The 19,714-nt window shown below is 41.7% G+C and overlaps 2 protein-coding genes across 8 annotated transcripts in view; both read left to right on the top strand.

Annotated features, from left to right (window-relative positions):
- The window catches only part of STIM1 (stromal interaction molecule 1), a gene marked incomplete at both ends in the record, with an annotated part of 251,029 nt that overhangs the window by 134,456 nt on the left and 96,859 nt on the right, over window positions 1-19,714 (top strand). For 6 of the 7 annotated variants that reach the window (XM_080705393.1, XM_080705395.1, XM_080705394.1 and 3 more), the window contains one exon: window positions 9,826-9,956. The exons of the other annotated variant lie outside the window; for it this stretch is intronic. In XM_080705393.1, the coding sequence (XP_080561519.1) occupies window positions 9,826-9,956 (131 nt within the window). The remainder of the gene's footprint in view (window positions 1-9,825; window positions 9,957-19,714) is intronic. 7 annotated transcript variants of the gene reach the window in all.
- Window positions 18,410-18,793, top strand: LOC308277153 (large ribosomal subunit protein eL31-like; the record flags this gene model as incomplete). The annotated part of the gene is made up of 1 exon (XM_080716265.1): window positions 18,410-18,793. The coding sequence occupies exon 1, from the start codon at window positions 18,419-18,421 to the stop codon at window positions 18,791-18,793; it is 375 nt and encodes a 124-aa protein (XP_080572391.1). The 5' UTR covers window positions 18,410-18,418.

Below are 19,714 nucleotides of genomic sequence, written 5' to 3' on the forward strand. Positions count from 1 at the left end.
CCTGTCTCAGCTTCTCAAGCTCGGGGATTACAAGCATGTGCCACCATGCTTGGCTCCACACAAATTAAATTTTAAGACAGGGGCTCTTGGTAAATTGCCAAGGCTGGCTTTGAATTTGTGATTCTCTTACATTGGGATTATAGGCATGTACCACCATGCCCGGCTCAACATGGAACATTTTTTGGTGTGTGTGGTACTGGAGATGGAACCCAGAGGTATTGTACCTCTCTGACTTACACGACCAGCCCAATTTTTTAGTCTTTTTATTTTTGAAATAGGGTCTCAGTGAGTTGTGAAGGACCTTGCTAAGCAGCTAAGGCTGTCCATGAACCGAGATCCTCTGGTCTCTGCCTCCCGAATGCAGGGATTACAAGCATGTGCCACCATGCCCGGCTAACATGGGACCTTATATATAGTTGAAGGTATAAACTTTTTAAATGCATGACCCTGGGGAGAGAAATAAGCTTGGTTAGAAGTCAAAGCTTCTAATCTGAGGTCATTTGTGTCCATGCTGCTTAGGCAACTAAAACTTGGGTTAGTTTTGTTCACCAGAAAAGCTCTTCTGAGTTCTTATCCCTGTTAAGAGTGGAGGTGAGGGGCTCTTCTTGGATTTGAGGACATGATGTTGTAGTAGGTGTAGGGACGTCTGTGCAGCAGCTGGGTTTACCCAGCCCAGGAATCTGTCTCCTATCTGCTGTGGCTAGCCTGCAAATACCTTTGCTACTAACATTGGAACCCAAACCAGTTCCTCTGCTCAGTCTTTACACCTACCTGCCCTTTCTTGCCCCATTCCCATTCTAGGTTCTCTATAACTTTAATTGTGGACATCTGGTCCTTGGTAAACCTGCATCTCTCCCTGGGGCTAGTGCTATGTTGGCAGTGTTGATTTTTTTTTTTTTTTCAGTACTGGAGATAGAACTCAGGAGCATCCTACCTCTGAGCTACAACCCCAGCCCTATTTTTTATTCTTTACTTTGAAACAGGGTCTCACTGAGTTGCAAATGGCCTCACTAAGTAGCTGAGGCTGGCCATGAACTGCAATCCTCCTTTCTTAGCCTTTCTCCCACATGCTGGGATAATAAGGGTGACCACCAGCCCGGCTTATTTATTCTTTATTCTTTTTTTGTATGTGTGTGGAACTAGGGATTGAATCCAGGGGCATTCTGTCTCCAAGCTACACCCCCCAGTCCCTATTTTTTTTTTTTTTTTTGGTGGTACTGGGGTTCTTGGAAGCCCTTCTACCTCCAGGCTACGCTCCCAGACCTATTTTATATTTTTGAAACAGGGTCTCTTACGCCAGCGCGGCTGGCTTCGAACCTGCGCGATCCTCCTGTCTCCGCCTCCCAAGCGCGGGGATTACAAGCGTGCGCCACCACGCCCGGCCCAGTCCCTATTTTTAATTCTTTATTTTGAAACAGGGTCTCACTAAGTCACAAGCGTGCACCACCATGCCGGGCTAGTGTTAGTCTTTTGATCCCTTTCTGAGTAAAGTCCCATTCATCAGTGCATTCAGTTAGTCATACTTGACTGGGCAAATGTTAGTGGTAGTGCTGTGCTGAATCCTGGGGACAGAGTGAGTGAAACTTGGTTCTTGTCCTTTTCTGGATGTGGCATGTGAACAACTCAGAGCACGAGAAGTAATAAAACAGCTGTGTACAAAGTGCTTAGAAATTTAGACTAGTGATAGTGAATGGCTAATTCTGCATGGGGCAAGGGGAGGAGATTAGGACCTGAGGGAAAGGAATTTGTGGTTTTGTGAGCCATAGTAATAACCTTAAGATGTTATTTGCTTCTGTTTCACTTTGTGTACATTTGTGCTGATGTTGCAAAGCAGTGGTAAGTAAAACTGGCGGTGCCTCAGCACATATCAAAGCAGAGGTAACAAACTGCTAGCAGTCATTGTATTTCTCACCTCCACGCATTTTCAGTTAAAAAAGAATATTTTTTAATGAAGAAATAATACGATGATACAGAGGAAACAAAGGCAGGCTCAATTTTTTTTATATTAACACATATCTGCCATCAGGTGTGTGTGTGTTTCCTGCACACACATCACTCTAGACTTCCTTGCATTCAGCTGTGTTCTGATACTTTTTTTTTTGTGTGTGTGTGTGTGGTACTGGGGGTAGAACCCAGGGGCTTTTCTACCTCCAAGCTATACTCCCAGACCTATTTTATACTTTATTTGGAAACAGGGTCTCACTAAGTTGCTGAGAGCCTCACTAAGTACCTGAGGCTGGCTTCAAACCTGTGCGATCCTCCTGTCTCAGCCTCCCAAGCACTGGGATTTACAAGCGTGGGCCACCACGTCAGGCTTGTGTTCTGATACTTTCTATCTGGAATTGGTGTCATATTCCACATGCCGAGGGCTCAGTCCCCAACACTGCTGTGGACCCCACCACTTCAGATGCTAATCACAAGGGTAGTCACATGTTGATTTATCTGTACTTCTGATCTACCAGCTCTAAATTGGGTTTTCTACAACTCTTTCCTCAGGCGTGATTAATTTGCTAGGGAAGGTTTACATATGGACACAGGAAAACACTTACTTACACTTGCTTTTTATCTTTTTATTAAAAGGATACAGATCACTGGGTGTGGTGGTGCACGTTTGTAATCCCTGCGCTTGGGAGGCAGAGACAGGAGGATTGCGCAGGTTCGAAGCCAGCCTCACTGGCTTAAGAGACCGTTAGACCGTTTCCAAATATAAAATAGGTCTGGGAATGTAGCCCAGAGGTAGAAGGGTTCCATCCCCAGTATCACCAAAAAAAAAAAAAAAAAAAAAAAAAGATACAGATGAAGAGATGTACAGGGCAAGGTACAAGGTAGGGCAAGGGATATGAAGCTTCCACACTTTCTCAGGGGTATAGCACTTTCCAAGAAAGTCCACAGCTTTCTGGAAGCTCTCTAAACCCTGTTCTTTTGGGACTATTATTTATGTAATTTATTGTGCTGGGGCCTACTCTGTAATCTTGCTTTGATCTTTCCAGTCACCAGTCACCCCCGCCCCCATGCTACCTAGGGGCTACCAGCCATCAATCAGCTAGTGCATTGGTATACAGAGACAGCTGTCATTTTGAATATTCCAAGGATTTTAGGAATAGTGTGCCAGGAAATGGAGATGAAGATCAAATATTTATTTTCCAGTATTACAAGTAAAACTCATTCATTTTATTAAGATGCAGCCCACAAGTACCTGCCTTCGTATTCTGTGTGATGAAATAGGAAGTCCACGCAGCACTGCTGTGTGTAGCAGTTTGATTGCTATCTCAAGGAAAAGCACATGAGATTGAGTTATAAACTGAACTGCCTCCCTTTTTCAGGAAATACTATTTTACTTGAAGAACAACTGATAGCCAAACTGGTATTCTGGCTTAGGTATTTGGCAGACATTTTCTTGAAAGTGAATGAAATGAGTGTTTTACTTTAAGGAAAATAACATAGTATTTGTTGCCAGTGATAAAAGTGAAAATTGTAAGCAAAAATTAGATTTGGATGAATTTGTATCTGTCACTGTGAGCTTGACAGTTTCATCAGATTTAAAAGCTTTTCTGACAAAATCTGCATTGATATTAATAATTGTAATTATTTGGATATTGTCTAAATAAAATGTTTCGGCATTTGAAAGTTCTTCATAACTCAGTCAACCAATAGTTTCCAAATGACCAGTATATCATGTTACAAAATCTTGCATGTATAAATGATCCATTCAAAGTATAAGATAGACCAGTGGATTTTAATGTTACAGAGTACAAAAAGTTCATCCATATAGTTTCAGATTTCACATTGCAACTAACCTCTCGTTCACCTAACCTCGACCACTTGTCAAGTTCTAGTGTAGTATTAGAGAAACTAATGTTATAAAAAGGCTATTGAAACACTCTTGCCACCTGGTGTGTGGTGCACGCCTGTAATCCCAGTACTCAGGAGGCTGATGCAGGAGGATTGTAGGTTCAAGGTCAGCCTCAGCAATTTAGGGGAACCTCAGCAACCTAAGCAGACTCTGGTTCAAAATAAAAAATAAAAAAAGCCAGGCGTGGTGGTGCAGGCTTGTAATCCCCGCGCTTGGGAGGCGGAGACAGGAGGATCATGCAGGTTCGAAAGCCAGCTGAGCTGGCTTAAGAGACCCTGTTTCCAATTAAAAAAAAAAAAAAAAAAAAAAAAAAAAATATATATATATATATATATATATATATATATATATATATATGTCTGGGAGTGTAGCCCAGAGGTAGAAGGGGTTTCCAGGAACCCCAGTACCACCAAAAATAAATAAATAAATAAAATAAATAAAAAAAAGAGCTGAGGATATATCTCAGAGGTAGAATACCCCTGGGTTTAAGCTAGAATACCCCTGGGTTTAAGTCCTAGTACAACACACACACACACACACACACACACACACACACACACACACACACACACACACACCCTCTGCCTTTTCCAACTGTTTTGATCTTCAATCAAACAATACTTCGAAACAGATTGAATGTTAAAGTGAATATAAGACTACAGTTGCCTTCTATTAAGCCAGATAATAAAATTATATAAAATACCATCCTTTTCATTAATTTTTTCAGAAAACAATTATTTTTCATAAAACATGTCATCAGGCAGTTCTTTAGATAAAAAAAAAAGCGTGCACCACCATGCCTGGCTGGAATTAAATTTTTTGTGTGTGGTACTGGGGCTATAAATAGGCTCCCAGACCTATTTTATATATATATTTTTTTATTTGGAAACAGGGTCTCTTATGCTAGCGAGGCTGGCTCCGAACCAGCATGATCCTCCTGTCTCCCCCTCCCAAGTGCGGGGATTACAAGTGTGCGCCACCACGCTTGGCAGAAATTAAAATGTTTTAAGTATGTAAAGGGGACTTGAAACCAAAAAGTTTAAAAACATGAGTCTTGCCGGGCCGTTTACAATTTAGTGAGACCCTGTTTCAAAATAAAGAATAAGAAATAGGGCATGAGGTGTAGCTTAGAGGTCGAATGCCCCTGGGTTCCATCCCCAGACCCGCAAAAGAAAAGGGGGGGGGTGTCTTTTGCTCTTCTTTTTGCCTAGAATCCTTCTTTTCTTCCTAGAGAAATCATACACACAATAGTGGAGTTAATATTTAGATATTCATTCATTAAATAATATGTTTAGCATCTTATCAACAAGAACCTGTGAACAATTTGTGGAGATCATAGTCTAGTGGGTATGACACATTAAACAGACAATTGCAATACAGTATGATAAATGTTACCAGTGATAGCACATGAATGTGAGAATCCAGGCTAATGTCAGTCTTGCACTTGAACACACGACTGGTCACTTTGATTGGACTGACTTTCCTATATTTGATTCTTAGTCTGACAGGAAAAGTGGCTAAAGTTAACAGAATCTGGGAACTGACCACTTACTGCTCTGGGAGAAAAGAAGGATACTGCAGATATATTGTGTCAGTTTTATGCCAGTCCTCCTGCTGGGGGATTTTTTTTCTTTTTTCTTTTTTTAGTGGTACTAGGGATTGAACCATAGGAACATTCTACTTCTGAGCTACACCTCCAGCTCCATTTATTTATTTATTTATTTATTTATTTATTTATTTATGTATGTACTGGGGATTGAACACAGAGGCATTCCACCTCTGAGTTTTATCCTCAGTCCAGTTTTTTTATTTCTTACTTGGAAATAGGGTCACGCTAGGCTGCTGAGAGCTAAGTTGTCAAAGCTGGCTTCAGGTGCTGGGATTACAAATGTGCACCACTATGCCTACCTTACTAGGCGTTTTAACAAATGCAGTTTTACTTACTGCTCATAAAACCCTATGTAACAATTTATTATCCGCATTTTGCAAATAAGAAATTGGAGGCTCAGAAACAACTTGTCTGCTATCATGTGGTTTGTAAGTGAAGATGGGATTTGACATACATGTTCAGTTAGTTTGGGGCTTTTTCATTGCAGTAATAATGTATTGCTGAAAGAGTGGCTCTTCTAAGATGTTTCCAGATGACTGTGAGAACCCTTGTTGGCTGGAATAGAGAAGGTAGAAAAGGTCTCAGGAAGGACATAGAGATGGCTTAGAAGACTCTGGTTGAAGGAGTTATTTGTGATTTTTGGCTGACATGGTTTTTCTGGACAGGATTCTATGGCCATATGGGACATCAAGCTTTTGTACTCCCTCATTCTCAATCCCTTTAATCCTTCTCTATGCTAGATGATGCCAGCGGCAAAGGTCACCTGTCTGTCTGATCAGATTACAAACAGAGCCTGCTGCTTGAAGCACAAACTTCTTGGACCAGCCATAGGCTTTTTGGAAAGCTGCTGGCTGAGTTCAGACCAGTGGTGCCCAGTCTAGAGGACCCCGGTCCCTAGAGCTTGGTAAACAATTTCCATTAACTTTAAAGCCTACTAGGAGCTGTGTTGTACTTAGGCAAGCCTGTGTATGGATGTAGGCTAATGAAAGATGGGATTTTCCCCCCCTGTAAATCAGAGTGTTTTCAGCTTAATGTGATTTAAGTGCATTACCTGTAATCTTCTAGAACAGGATTCAACAAAATATGACCTATGAACCAAATTCAGCCCACCTCCTGTTTTTGTAGGAAAAAAAAAGGTTTTATTAGAACACAAACATATTCACTTATGTTTTGTTTGTGGATTTTTTTGTGCTACAAAGAGTTAAGCATTGCAGCAGAGACTATATGGCCAGCATATCCTAAACATGTGGTCCTTTACAGAGTTTACTGACTCCTAACTTCATTCTTTCTATCTGGTACTTAGCATATAAAATTTTAATTGCCCATCTCTCTCACTTTAGTAATTGAGCTCCTGGAGTAAAGATAAGATCTGATTTTCTTTTTTTTTTTTTGTGGTACTGGATATTGAACCCAGGGGCATTCTATCTCTGAGCTACATACTTGTCCTATTTTATACTTATTTATTCATTTATTACTGTAGTACTGGGTATTGAACCTTGTCTATCTCTGAGCTACCCTTCCAGCCTTATTTTATTCTTTTACTTTGAATACAGGGTCTCACCAAGTTGCAGAGGGCCTCACTAAGTTGTTGAGGTTGGCTGTAAATCTGCAATCCTCCTGTCTTAGCCTCCTGAGTACTTGAATTATAAGTGTGTGCTACTATGCCTGGCTTCCTATTTTATTTTTATTTTGAAACTGAGTCTCACTAAGTTGCTGAGGCTGGTCTTGAACCCACATTCTTCCTGTCTCAGCCTCCCAAGTACTGGAATTATAGGCATGTGCCACTTTACCTATCACTGATACCTATCTTTATGACCAGTGCCCAACATAGGGCCTGAGAAATGAATAGTGCTCAGTAAATACTACTTAAATGGAAGTATTTCGTGCTAATCAAAAACCTCTGTTATGTAATTTATATGTGCCTTTGAGCAGTACAAAAGTAGGGGTAAGAGAGGAAAGAGTTAATATTGATTATGCTAATCTAAGTGTGGTGTGTTTTATCTATGAACTAGTTAGTTTTATTATAATTTTGGGGGTAGTAAACAGTTCTGAAAAGAATGAAACAATAATATCAGGAGTTCTTGCTGGTGAGGAAGTTGAGAAACATTGTCTTAATCTTTGATTGCATTCTACTTTCTCCCTTAGAACCTTATATCCCACCCCCATTCAGTGTGGTAGGATGAATATAGAGGAACTTAAAGTGACATAGAAATATTTGTGTATGCATATTGTTCATCTTTTTTCTTTTATAAAGCCATTGCTTTTTCTCTCTTACCAGTATTATCATCTGTGACTTCCAAAAGATGAAACCAACCCAAAGCTATTAGCCCCCTTAAAGAAGGCAGTTGTGACGCCGGGCGTGGTGGCGCACGCTTGTAATCCCCGCGCTTGGGAGGCGGAGACAGGAGGATCGCGCAGGTTCGAAGCCAGCCGCGCTGGCGTAAGAGACCCTGTTTCAAAAATATAAAATAGGTCTGGGAGTGTAGCCCGGAGGTAGAAGGGCTTCCAGGAACCCCAGTACCACCACCAAAAAAAAAAAAAAAGGCAGTTGTGAAGAGCTGGTTCAGAAGTCAGCAGACCTCCAGCTCTTCAGCTGCCTTAGACTTTGAGCACATCATTTAACCTCTGTCAGCTTCAAAATTCTACATATTTTTTTTTATCAAGTCACATCTGTGACACTTTAAAATTTAATATTTATATCCCTCTCTAATTTTGACAGTGATCAGCAAGAGATAGCGAGGTGACCTGTCCTGTCTTGTCACTGTCTCTGGCAGACAGACAGATAAATGATTAAATGGATCAAGGTGATTCAGGTCTTTGATCAGTATCTCTGTCCTTACTTTCTCTTCTGTGACAATTTCTTTTATTACCAGGGAGGTTAAGGTCTTTTTTATTTTTTATTTTTATTTTTATTTTTTGGTGGTACTGGGGATGGAACCCAGGAGCCTTCTACCTCCGGGCTACACTCCTAGGTCTATTTTATATTTTATTTGGAAACAGGGTCTCTTAAGGCAGCTGAGGCTGGTTTCAAATCTGCACTACCCTCCTGTCTCATCAGCCTTCCAAGCATGGGGATTACAAGTGTGTGCCACCAGGCCTGCCATCTTTTTTTAATCTTCTTTGGGGGAAATCTGAAGAGTATTTTGCTTGGGAAGTAGCTGTCGAGATCCAAGCCAAAAGAAAGAGGAATTTTAGCATTTAGGAACTGAAAAAAATATACTAGAAACATTAGTGACAGCACCTTTTCAGTTAATGAACTTGAGGCCTGGGAAGTGACTTCCTGAGTCATGTAGCAGAGCTAAGCCTGGACTCCAGGTTCTGTGTGCTCTGTGCACCTGTCAGGCTAGCTCTTTTCTTTTTCTTTCTTTCTTTCTTTCTTTCTTTCTTTCCTTCCTTCCTTCCTTCCTTCCTTCCTTCCTTCCTTCCTTCCTTCTTTCTTTCTTTCTTTCTTTCTTTCTTTCTTTCTTTCTTTCTTTTCTTTCTTTTGAACTGGGGTTCCTGGAAACCCCTCTACCTCTGGCCTACACTCCTATTTTATATTTATTTAAATTTTGAAAAAGGGTCTCTTAAGCCAGCAAGGCTGACTTTGAACATGCACGATCCTCCTGTCTCTGCCTACCAAGCACGGGGATTACAAGCGTGAGTCACCACGCCCGGCAAGCTAGCTGTTTTCTAGGTTTGTAATGGAGGGTTAAGGGATCATGGAAAGAGCTAAGGGGGCCTCACTCTTGTGCTGTATGACTGTATGTTGGTGCATAGAGGAAACTGTAGACCTCTGAAGGTGGTGTATCAGATGAGCTCCTGGCCTTTAGATATATTTACTGGTTGTAACTATCTATGGAAAGACACAAGATGTGAGACATTTCCCTATCAGCCTGTGGCTGGCATTATATGTATAGCAGTGACAAAGTAAACAAAGAGGAAAACAATACCTTATTCACAGACTTGGACCAATTGGCTGGTCTATTTCCAGAAAGATTGTATTAATTTGTGTTTATTCATTCAACTGATTGAAGATGGCATCTCATTTGAAAGTGTACTTCTTTGATTACTAATGAGTCTAAGTTTTTTTCCTGTGACTATTGGCTATTTGTATCTTCTCTCTCTTTTTCTTGTCTAGATCCCAGACTTAACTGCCAGGAAACTATTAGAATGATAAAGCATGGTCCCTGTATGAGAGAGCTCAGCACGTTCTTTGGGAAATAGTTAAAAGGCTAGGTGATAATTCCTGTCACCATAGACATATCTGGTTAAGTGCCTATGTGAGGAGTCAGATACTAGAAGCTAAGGATTCAGACATAGTGGGTGATAGGGCCTGAGTCACAGCTCTCAGTAATGTTTGTCTCTTGCCTTTCCTGTACAGAGTTTTGCCGGATTGACAAGCCCCTGTGCCACAATGAGGATGAGAAGCTCAGCTTTGAGGCAGTGCGTAACATCCACAAGCTGATGGATGATGATGCCAACGGTGATGTGGATGTGGAAGAAAGTGATGAGGTGAGCTTTCTCACCCTGCCATCAGCTCTCTTCTCTTCCTGTGTCAAGTGGTCCCTGAAAAATGCCTATCCAGACCATTCCCCATGAAAAGATGTTTTTTTAGGAATTCATCCCCATCAAGAGGGGTGGCTCACAGCACAGCAGCCCTGTAGGAGCCAGCCTGACAGAGTACAGGCCTTATGCCTGTGTCTGAACTTGAATGGGCTTCCACCTCCTCACTAAGCTGTGCTGTTTGGGAGAAAGAGGAATTCCTGAGCTGGTCTTTGCAGTTTCTCTGCATCTTTATGTAATCCTGCTATAGATAGAGGCCATTCATCTGTGCTTAGTTCTATGTTTTCTCGTGGGAGAAAAAGGTAAAGTAGTCAGATCCTGCCTAATGGGAGTGTGTACTCTATTGTGAGGGAGAAATAAATCTTAGAAAAGACCATTCTAAATTCCAGGGTGTAGTTGTTGGGAGCCAGTTGCAAGGTCCAGATAATAATTAATCTCTAAAGAAGCTCTATTTCACTTTTTGGTGCCATTACAGTTCTAACTCAACAGGGCCCAGAGTAGTACATATCCTTTTATTATGTAGGAAAAGAGTTAAAGGTTTGTTGATTTTATGCTCAGCACAAATATCATGCCAAATCTTCAACAGTGATACAGTGTATGAAGGAGACAGCCTAGTCTCTCTTCTCTGCTAGTTTAACTTTGAGTTTTGAATTCAGTTTTTCTCTGTGTGTGTTGTACTGGGGGTGGGACCCAAGGGCTTTTCTACCTGTGGGCTATACTCCCAGGCCTATTTTTTAAATAATTTATTTGGAAACAGGGTCTCACTAAGTTGCTGAGAGCCTCACTAATAGCTGAGGCTGGCTTCGAACCTGTTCGATCCTCCTGTCTCAGCCTCCCAAGCGCTGGGATTATATGGACTCTTTCCCTGTGCTAGGTATTGATATGAGACAGTTAATAAGACAGATTTTTCTGTCTTCATATAATTTATAATCTAGTAAAGATAGTTTAGCCTAGACAAGAGGAAAATCAGGTAATGTAATTTCTATCTTCAAATACATAAGTAGAGAAGTCAGATTTTTTGTGTGTGTGTTTGGGGGGGGGTGGGTACTGGGGATGGAACCCAGGGACCTTCTACCTTTGAGCTACACTCCCAGACTTATATTATATTTTATTTGGAAACAGAGTCTCACTATGTTGTTGAGAGCCTCACTAAGTAGCTGAGGCTGGTTTCAAACCTTTGCCATCCTTCTGTTCCAGCCTCCCAAGTACTGGGATTACAAGTGTGTGCCACCACACCCGCCTGAGAAGTCAAATATTAAAAATGAAAATAGTAACAGCAAAAAATCACAGAAATAGCTGTCATTTGTTGAATTTTCATTAGCGTATGCCAGGCAGTGTTAAGCTCTTTGTATAATTGTTTAATTTCTTAACAGCCTTATGAAGTTGGCATTACTACCAGGGACTGGAACCTTGGAGAGAGTAAGCATTTTGTTTGAGGAATACTGGACATAGGGTTTAAACCCAGAGGCATTTTATCTCCAAGATATACCCTCAGCCCTTTTTTATTTTTGATTTGAAACAGGTTCTCACTAGTTTCCTGAGTGTCACTAAATTTCTGAGGCTGGTCTTGAACTGGCTATCCTCCTGTCTCAGCTTCCCAAGTATGGGATTACAGGTATGCACCACCATGCCTGGCCATGAACTCAGATCTGATTTCAAAGCCTGTGTTCGTGTGTGTGTGTGTGTGTGTGTGTGTGTGTGTGCGCGCGCGCGCGCGCACACGCGCGTGTGTGTTGGTGGTGGCGGTGGAACTAGAGAATGAACCCTGGGGCATTCTACTGCTGAGCTACACCTCCTCCTCCCACACTTTTCATTATCTCTTTTGAAACAGGGTCTTGCTAATTGCTGAGGGCCTTGCTTAAGTTCCTGAGTGGCCTTGAATCTGTCATCCTCTTGTCTAGCTTCCCAAGTTCAAGAATTAGAGATCTTTACCACCACACTCAGCTCAGAGCCCATGTTCTTAACTGCTTTATTGTTTCTTCTAAGAGCAAAACCCGAACCAATGTGGGGAAAGGAAAAAAAATATGTATACTCTTTTAGAATAAAGAATTGCTTTATAGAGCTATCTTGTTACAGAAGAGTACTCCTTATTAAATCTCTCACTAAAGATGGGCAAGTAGAAAACAGAATTCCATTAGTTGGTGAGTAGAAGGAATTTTTCTGCTAGGATGAAACATAATGTTCAAGGACTTCCTGGAGGAGAAAAAATAGACTTTCTAGATGAAAAATAGAATTTGGAACGAATGGGAGGGATAGAGTTAAGTGAGTAGTGGAAAATCAGTCTGAGCAAAGATGTAGATGTAATAAAAAGCATGGTGGGAGCCAGGCATGGTAGTACATACCTGTAATCCCAGTACTTGGGAGGCTGAGACAGGAGGATCTTGGGTTCAAGACTAGCTTCAGCAACTTAGTGAGATTCTCAGCAACCTAGTGAGAACTTGTTTCAAAACAAATTTTTTTGGGGGTGCTGGATTTAACCCAGAGGCATTCTACCTCCAAGCTACACCTCTAACCCTATTTTTATTCTTTATTTTGAAACAGGGTCTCATTAAGTTGCAGAGGGCCTCTTGTAACTGAGGCTGGCCACAAACCTCTGATCCTCCTGTCTCATCCTCCCAAGTACTGGAATTACAAGTGTGCGCCACCATGCTCAGCTCAAAAAAATATTTTAAAAGGGCGGGAAGTGTAGCTCCAAGGTAAAAATGCCTGTGGGTTTAATCCCCAGTACCACAAAACAAACAAAACAAAACAAGCTGCAGGAGCATGGTGAGTGGGTTGGTCTGTTTAGTCAGAGAGACCATGGTAGAAAACTACTGCACAAAAATTTAGAAAGGAAATTGGGGCCCAGGTAAGCAGGCTAAGTAGGATACATGTACTTGTTGAAGCAGGCAATTAATTTTAGGTTCTTGAGCAAGACAACAACCACAATCAAAAATCTGAATTTGTGATCTTATCTAAAAATGTTACTGGCCTTCAAAGGACTGAAATTTCATTAATCTATACTGAGAATACAACCGTGTTCCTGGTGAGGAATAGGACCTAGAGATGTCCTGATCATTGTCCTAGGGTGTTGTCCCTGAACTGGGGGCTAGGAGGCACAATAGTTAAGAAGGTAGTATAATCCAGGATCTCCAAATTCCTGGATATATTTATCATTCACCCCTCCTGCTTTTTTTTTTTTTTTAACATTCTGCTGAATTGCTTTGTTAATGAGGAAAGGAAGAAAATGTTCTTTTTAGAGGAATGTTACTACAATGAAAAGCTCATCAGCACACACTGTTCCAAAATAACAAGAAGCCGTTAACCCTGAGTGCTTCTCTACGCCAGCGCTGCGCTGTTCTTTCTCAGCACAGCTCTGCCTGGCCTTGCCCTGTTCTCGCTGCACTCTCAGCTGCTTGTGGTCAGAGGCCTGCTGGTCTAGATTTTCACCATCAATCACAAGCTACCGTCTTTTCAAGAGAAAGTCAAATGTGTGTGCATAAGTCAGTCTAAACATATATGAGATAACCGTGGGGTTCAGAATCTAACTAGAAAGTTGGCTTAGAATAGAAGGTGATGAGGCACCACCAATGAGCTTGTGTGTTGTTTTGGTTGAGATTTTAAAAATCACATTATTTCTTTTTGTAGTACTGTAGTATTGTAGAATCTAGGGGCCCTCTACCACTGAACTACATTCTTTTCAATTTATACTGAGATGGGGGTCTCTAAGTTACCAAGGCCTTGAACTTGCGATTTGTCTGCCTCAACCTCTGGAGTAGATGGAACTATAGACATGTGCCACCGTGCCTGGTTTAGTTGAGATTTTTATGACCCATCTAAGAACATTGCGGGCACCCAAGAACCTTAATAGAACCTGAAGGGATGATTTATTAAGGTATAATTTATTCAGCCTCATATTGGTACCTCGTAGGTACTGAGGTTACAGGTATGCACCACCCAGGTTAATTTTGGCTCTGTGTGTGTGTGTGTGTGTGTGTGTGTGTGTGTGTGTGTGTGGTCTTGGGGATAGAGCCCAGGGGCATTCTACCTCTAAACTATACCCCCAGCCTGATTTTTTATTCTTCATTTTGAAACAGGGTCTCACTAAGTTGCAGAGAGCCTCACTAAGTAGCTAGACTGGCCACGAACCCAGATCCTTCTGTTTTGGCATTCCATGTACTGGGATTACAAGCATGCACTTCTTTTAGGTTTCTTGTGTCTTCTTTAGTTTGTTTGTTTGATACTAGACATTGAATTCTAGAGGGATATTCTATCTCTGATTTATACTCCCAGCCCAATATTTACTTTTTATTTTGAAATAGGGTCTTGGCTAGGTTGCTGAGAGTCTTGCTACATGGTTGAGGCTGGCTTCAAACCTATGATCATCCTGTCTCAGCCTCCCAATTGCAGGGTTTATAAATGTGCATCATCATGCCTAGCTCTTTGGTTCATTCTTATTGGCTAATTGTTATATCTACTCCAGTGGGACCTGTGAAATTAGATATATGGTAAACTGAGACTCAGCAGGCATTTTATAGAAAATATGTAACTTGTGTGGGGGTCAGATAGTTGGGCTGTTCAAATACTATTTTTTTCTTTCTTTCGTTCTAGATAGTAGAGGCTGTGTATGGTGGGCCCTTCAGATAAGCAAGATGGCACTATTGGTAATGGTGCCCTTATTGTAAAGCTGATAGGAGCTGGCTCTACCAGGCTAGCAGTATGGGATTCATGACTTTTGCTCTATTCAGACTTTTCATGGGGACATTGCTCATGGGCAAAGGATTTGCTGCAGTGGGATAGTACTATCAAGAAGCCCTGATAAGCCAGGTGTGGTGGCACACCTCCCTGTACTTGGGAGGCTGAGACAGGAGGATTGCAGGTTTGTGGCCAGCCTAAGCTACTTAATGAGGCCTTCTACAACTTAGTGATACCCTGTTTCAAAATAAAAAATAGGGGTGAGGTATAGCTCAGAGATAGAATGCCCCTGGGTTCCATCCCCAGTATGTATGAGCTATTTTATATTTTATTTGGAAACAGGGTCTAAGTAGCCGAGGCTGGCTTCGAACCTGTGCGATCCCCTGTCTCAGCCTTTCAAATGAGGGATTACAAGCGTGCGCCACCAAGCCCGGCTTCCCAATTTTTATTCTTTAGTTTGAAACAGGGTCTCACCGAATTGCGGAGGGCCTCACTAAGTAGCTGAGGCTGTCCGCGAACCGCAATCCTCCAGTCTCAGCCTCCCAAATGCTGGGATTACAAGCGTGCACCACCACGCTTCAGTGTTATTTTATTTTCTGAAGCAAACATGGATAATAAAGGTGTTTATTAAATATACATTCATATGCCAGGCATTAATTAAAGGCTGAGCATTCCACAGTGAACAAAATGGATAGGATCTCTGTTTTTATGGAGCCTGTGTCTCAGGTAATTACGTGATAAGAAAACTTTGAAATTGGGCAGAACTGTAATTATAGTAGTTTAGTGACTCCCCTCCTTTTTTAACCTCAGGATAAAATGGTGGTTAATGATTGCTACCCTTGCAGCATTATTGTGAGGATTATATAAGAAAGGTGCTCTTAAAGTTCTTAGCACAGGCCAGGTGCCATGTCACGTGCTTGTAATCTCAGTACTTGAGAGGCTAAAACAGCAGGATTGCAGGTTTGAAGCCATCTCAGCAACTTAGCGAGACTGTTTCAAAATAAAAAGGGCATGAGGCTGGGTGTGGTGGTGCACGCTCATAATCCCAGTACTTGGGAGGCTGAGACAGGAGGACCGTGTAGGTTTGAAGCCAGCCTCACTACTTAGTGAGGCTCTCAGCAATTTAGTGAAACCCTGTTTTAAAATTATTTTATTTTTATTTATTTATTTTTTTATTTTTTGGTGGTACCGGGGTTCCTGGAAGCCCTTCTACCTCCAGGCTACACTCCCAGACCTATTTTTTTTATTTTTGGAAACAGGGTCTCTTAAGCCAGCGCGGTTGGCTTCGAACCTGCGAGATCCTCCTGTTTCTGCCTCCCAAGTGCGGGGATTACAAGCGTGCACCACCATGCCCGGCAACTCTGTTTTAAAATTAAATATAAAATCGGAGCCAGCCAGGCGTGGTGGCGCATGCTTATAATCCCAGCACCTGGGAGGCTGAGACAGGAGGATTGTGCAGGTTCGAAGCCAGCCTCAGCTACTGAGTGAGGCTCTCAGCAACTTAGTGCAACCCTGTTTCCAAATAAAGTATAAAATAGGTCTGGGAGTATAGCCTGGAGGTAGAAAAGCCCCTGGGTTCACCCCCAGTACCACACACACACACACACACACACACACACACACACACATATACACAGAGAAATCTTGGTATCTTGCCGTGCGTGGTGGCGCACGCTTGTAATCCCCGTGCTTGGGAGGTGGAGGCAGGAGGATCGCGCTGGTTCGAAGCCAGCCTCTCTGGCTTAAGAGACCCTGTTTCCAAATAAAAATATAAAATGGATCTGGGAATGTAGCCCGGAGAAGGGTTTCCAGGAACCCCAGTACCACCAAAAAAAAAAAAAAATAGTAATAATAAAATAAAATAACATAACATAAAACTGGAGCCGGGTGTGATGGCGCATGCTTGTAATCCCCGTGCTTAGGAGGCTGAGACAGGAGGATCACACAGGTTGAAAGCCAGCCTCAGCTACTTAGTGAGGTTCTCAGCAACTCAGTGAGACCCTGTTTCCAAATATAAAATAGGTCTGGGAGTATAGCCCGAAGATAGGAAGCCTCTGGGTTCCACCCCCAGTACCACCAAAAAAAAAAAAATTTTTTTTTTAATATAAAATTGGTCTGGGCTATATAATATAAAATTGTATATATAATATAAAATTGTCCAGAGGTAGAAAGCCCCTGGGTTTCATCCCTTGTACCATTAAAAAAAAAAGGGCATGAGGTTATAGGTTATAGCTCAGAGGCAGAATGCCCTTGGGTTCGATCCTCAGAACAACAACAATAACAAGAAGTCTGAGTGAGGTCTAAATTTTCCTTACCCATCTGGAAGGCTAGAGGAGTTTGAAGAACTAAGCTGTATTATAGTACTGTTGGGAGATGCTTAGACTTGAGGCTATTAGAAACAGTCCTCTTTTTTGCTTTTTTTCTGTCCCACCTAGAGGTGTGCTTGGTCCTGGGAAACTGTGAAAGGTAAGGAATGATGGGAGCTGGAAGCAGGCAGAATCTGAGCTGGGGAAACTAAACCCTGAGGAGAGAAGTCAGCAGGTTCACTTGCAGTATCCAAAGGGCTGGCAGGAACTTAAACTTGATGGGAAATAGTTTATGGTGGTGGGGAGGAAGCCCAGTGCTATGGGCAGCACAGGCTAAGTTGGAAGAAGGTAAGTAGCAGGGGTATATAAATTTTTTTTTTACTAGGATTAATAATAATTGCTCTTCTCCTAAGGCTTTAGGCCTCAATTTCTTATTTTGAGATAGCTGCAGGCAACCTTTAAGTGTCTCTTGCCTCTAAGCTCTGCCTTTCTAGATCCTGTTGTACTTGCTGCCAGGATCTTCCTAAGCTACATTCTGGTTCTGTCTCCTGAGTAATTTCCTTTTCCTATTTCCTCTGACTTCTGTGCCAAATACCTATCTCTTCATATCTGGCCTCGTGTGTGTGTGTGTGTGTGTGTGTGTGTGTGTGTGTGTGTTACTCAGGGGGTTCTACATTTGAGCCACACCCATAGCTTTATTTTTTAGTTTGAAACAGGGTCTTGCTAAGTTACTAAGGGCTTTTCTAAATTGTTGAGGCTGGTATTCTACTCGGCCATAAAAAACAAAATTATGTCATTTTCAGGGAAGTGCATGGAACTGGAGATTATTATGCTAAGTGAGATTAGTCAGTCACAAAAAATGAAGGGTCAGATGTTTTTCCTCATATATAGAGGCTCTGGAGAAACTGGGATACAGAAGGGTCTCTAGACAAAGGAGTAGAAACTCTAGTGGAGATATGGAAGAGGCCAGTGAGGGAGAGTTGATGAAGGAAACACTTCAATGGACATGCTGTACAGGCACAGAATTATCTATGCCAATCTCAATGTCATTCATGGGGTGAGGGACTGGGGTGGGAGTTGGGGGAGGTTCACTGAGTGCAGTGTGCCTGTATGTCTCATCGTTTTTTGTCTGCCCCCCCCCAAGGACTGGGGATGGAACCCAGGGGCATTCTACGTCTGAGCTACACCCCGTGCCCTATTTTTTATTCTTTATTTTGAAATAGGGTCTCACTGAGTTGGGAAGGCCTCACTAAGTAGCTGAAGCTGTCTGTGAACCGTGATCCTCTGGTTTCAGACTCCCAAATGCTGGGATTATAAGCATGTGCCACCATGCCCAGCCTGTCTCTATCGTTTTGAACTTCATCATAATATGTTATTACAATGAACCAATTAAAAAAAAAGCAGCTTTTTTTCCAACTTGGGCCCGGCAAAATGGCTCCCGCAAAAAAGGGTAGCGAGAAGAAGCGCCGTTCAGCCATAAACGAGGTGGTGACGCAGGAGTACACCATCAATATTCACAAGCGCATCCACGGAGTGGGTTTCAAGAAGCGTGCCCCTCAGGCACTCAAGGAGATCCGGAAATTTGCCATGAAGGAGATGGGGACTCCAGATGTGCGCATTGATACCAGGCTCAACAAAGCCGTCTGGGCCAAAGGAATCAGGAACGTTCCATATCGGATTCGTGTGCGATTGTCCAGAAAGCGGAATGAGGATGAAGACTCACCCAACAAACTTTACACCTTGGTCACCTATGTTCCTGTTACCACCTTCAAAAATCTGCAGACAGTCAACATGGATGAGAACTAACCACTGAAAACCAAATAAAAGTTATAAAAGCTAAAAAAAAAAAAAAAAAAAACAAACCAAAAAAAACCAAGCAAAGTAACTAAAAAATTCAGTTATTTCCTTTTTTGTGTGTGTGGTACTGGGGGTGGACCTCAGAGGCTTTCTACCTCCAGGCTATACTCCCAGACCTATTTTTTATGTTTTTTTTTTTTTTGAAAAAAGGTCTCACTAAGTTGCTGAGAGCCTCACTAAGTAGCTGAGGCTGGCTTTGAACCTGTGTGATCTTCCTGTCTCAGCCTCCCAAGTGCAGGGATTACAAGCCTGTGCCACCATGCCTGGCAATTCTTTCCTATTTGTACTGCTTTGATTTTCTACTTTTGCTTTATTGCTCTGACTTGAATCTTCCAAGACAAACAGAAGTTAAAATAATTTATGTCTACCAAACTGGGATTGTGTGCTCTTTAATATATATATATATATATATATATATATTTTATTGGTGTGCTGTATTCATACATCATAATGGGATAAAAAAATACTTTTGTAGACATACATGCACACTTTGCCTAGTTAGCCCCTACCTGATCCCTGCCCCATTTCCTCCCCATCCTTCCTTCCCATGCTTGGCTTAGTGGTTGACAATATTATAGCAATTTATCCAATATTAACGATGATAATCTCACATAACAGTTTCATTTGTCTGATACCAAGCTTTTGATGACTTAAAGATAACATTTCAATATTTCTTTTTGCTTTCTTTCTTACCAGAGAATATTTTTTTAGGTGAAACTGTCATACAAAACTATCATACATTTATTTATTTATTTTTCAGAAAAAATCTATTCTAATATGGAATATGGACTCTAGATACCCAAAATGATCTCGAAAAAGAACAAAGCTAGAAGATGTATATTTTCTGATTTCAAACCATATAAAGCTACA

This window comes from Muscardinus avellanarius (assembly GCF_963383645.1).
Source record: "Muscardinus avellanarius genome assembly, chromosome: 1".
Taxonomy (NCBI): Eukaryota; Metazoa; Chordata; class Mammalia; order Rodentia; family Gliridae; genus Muscardinus; species Muscardinus avellanarius.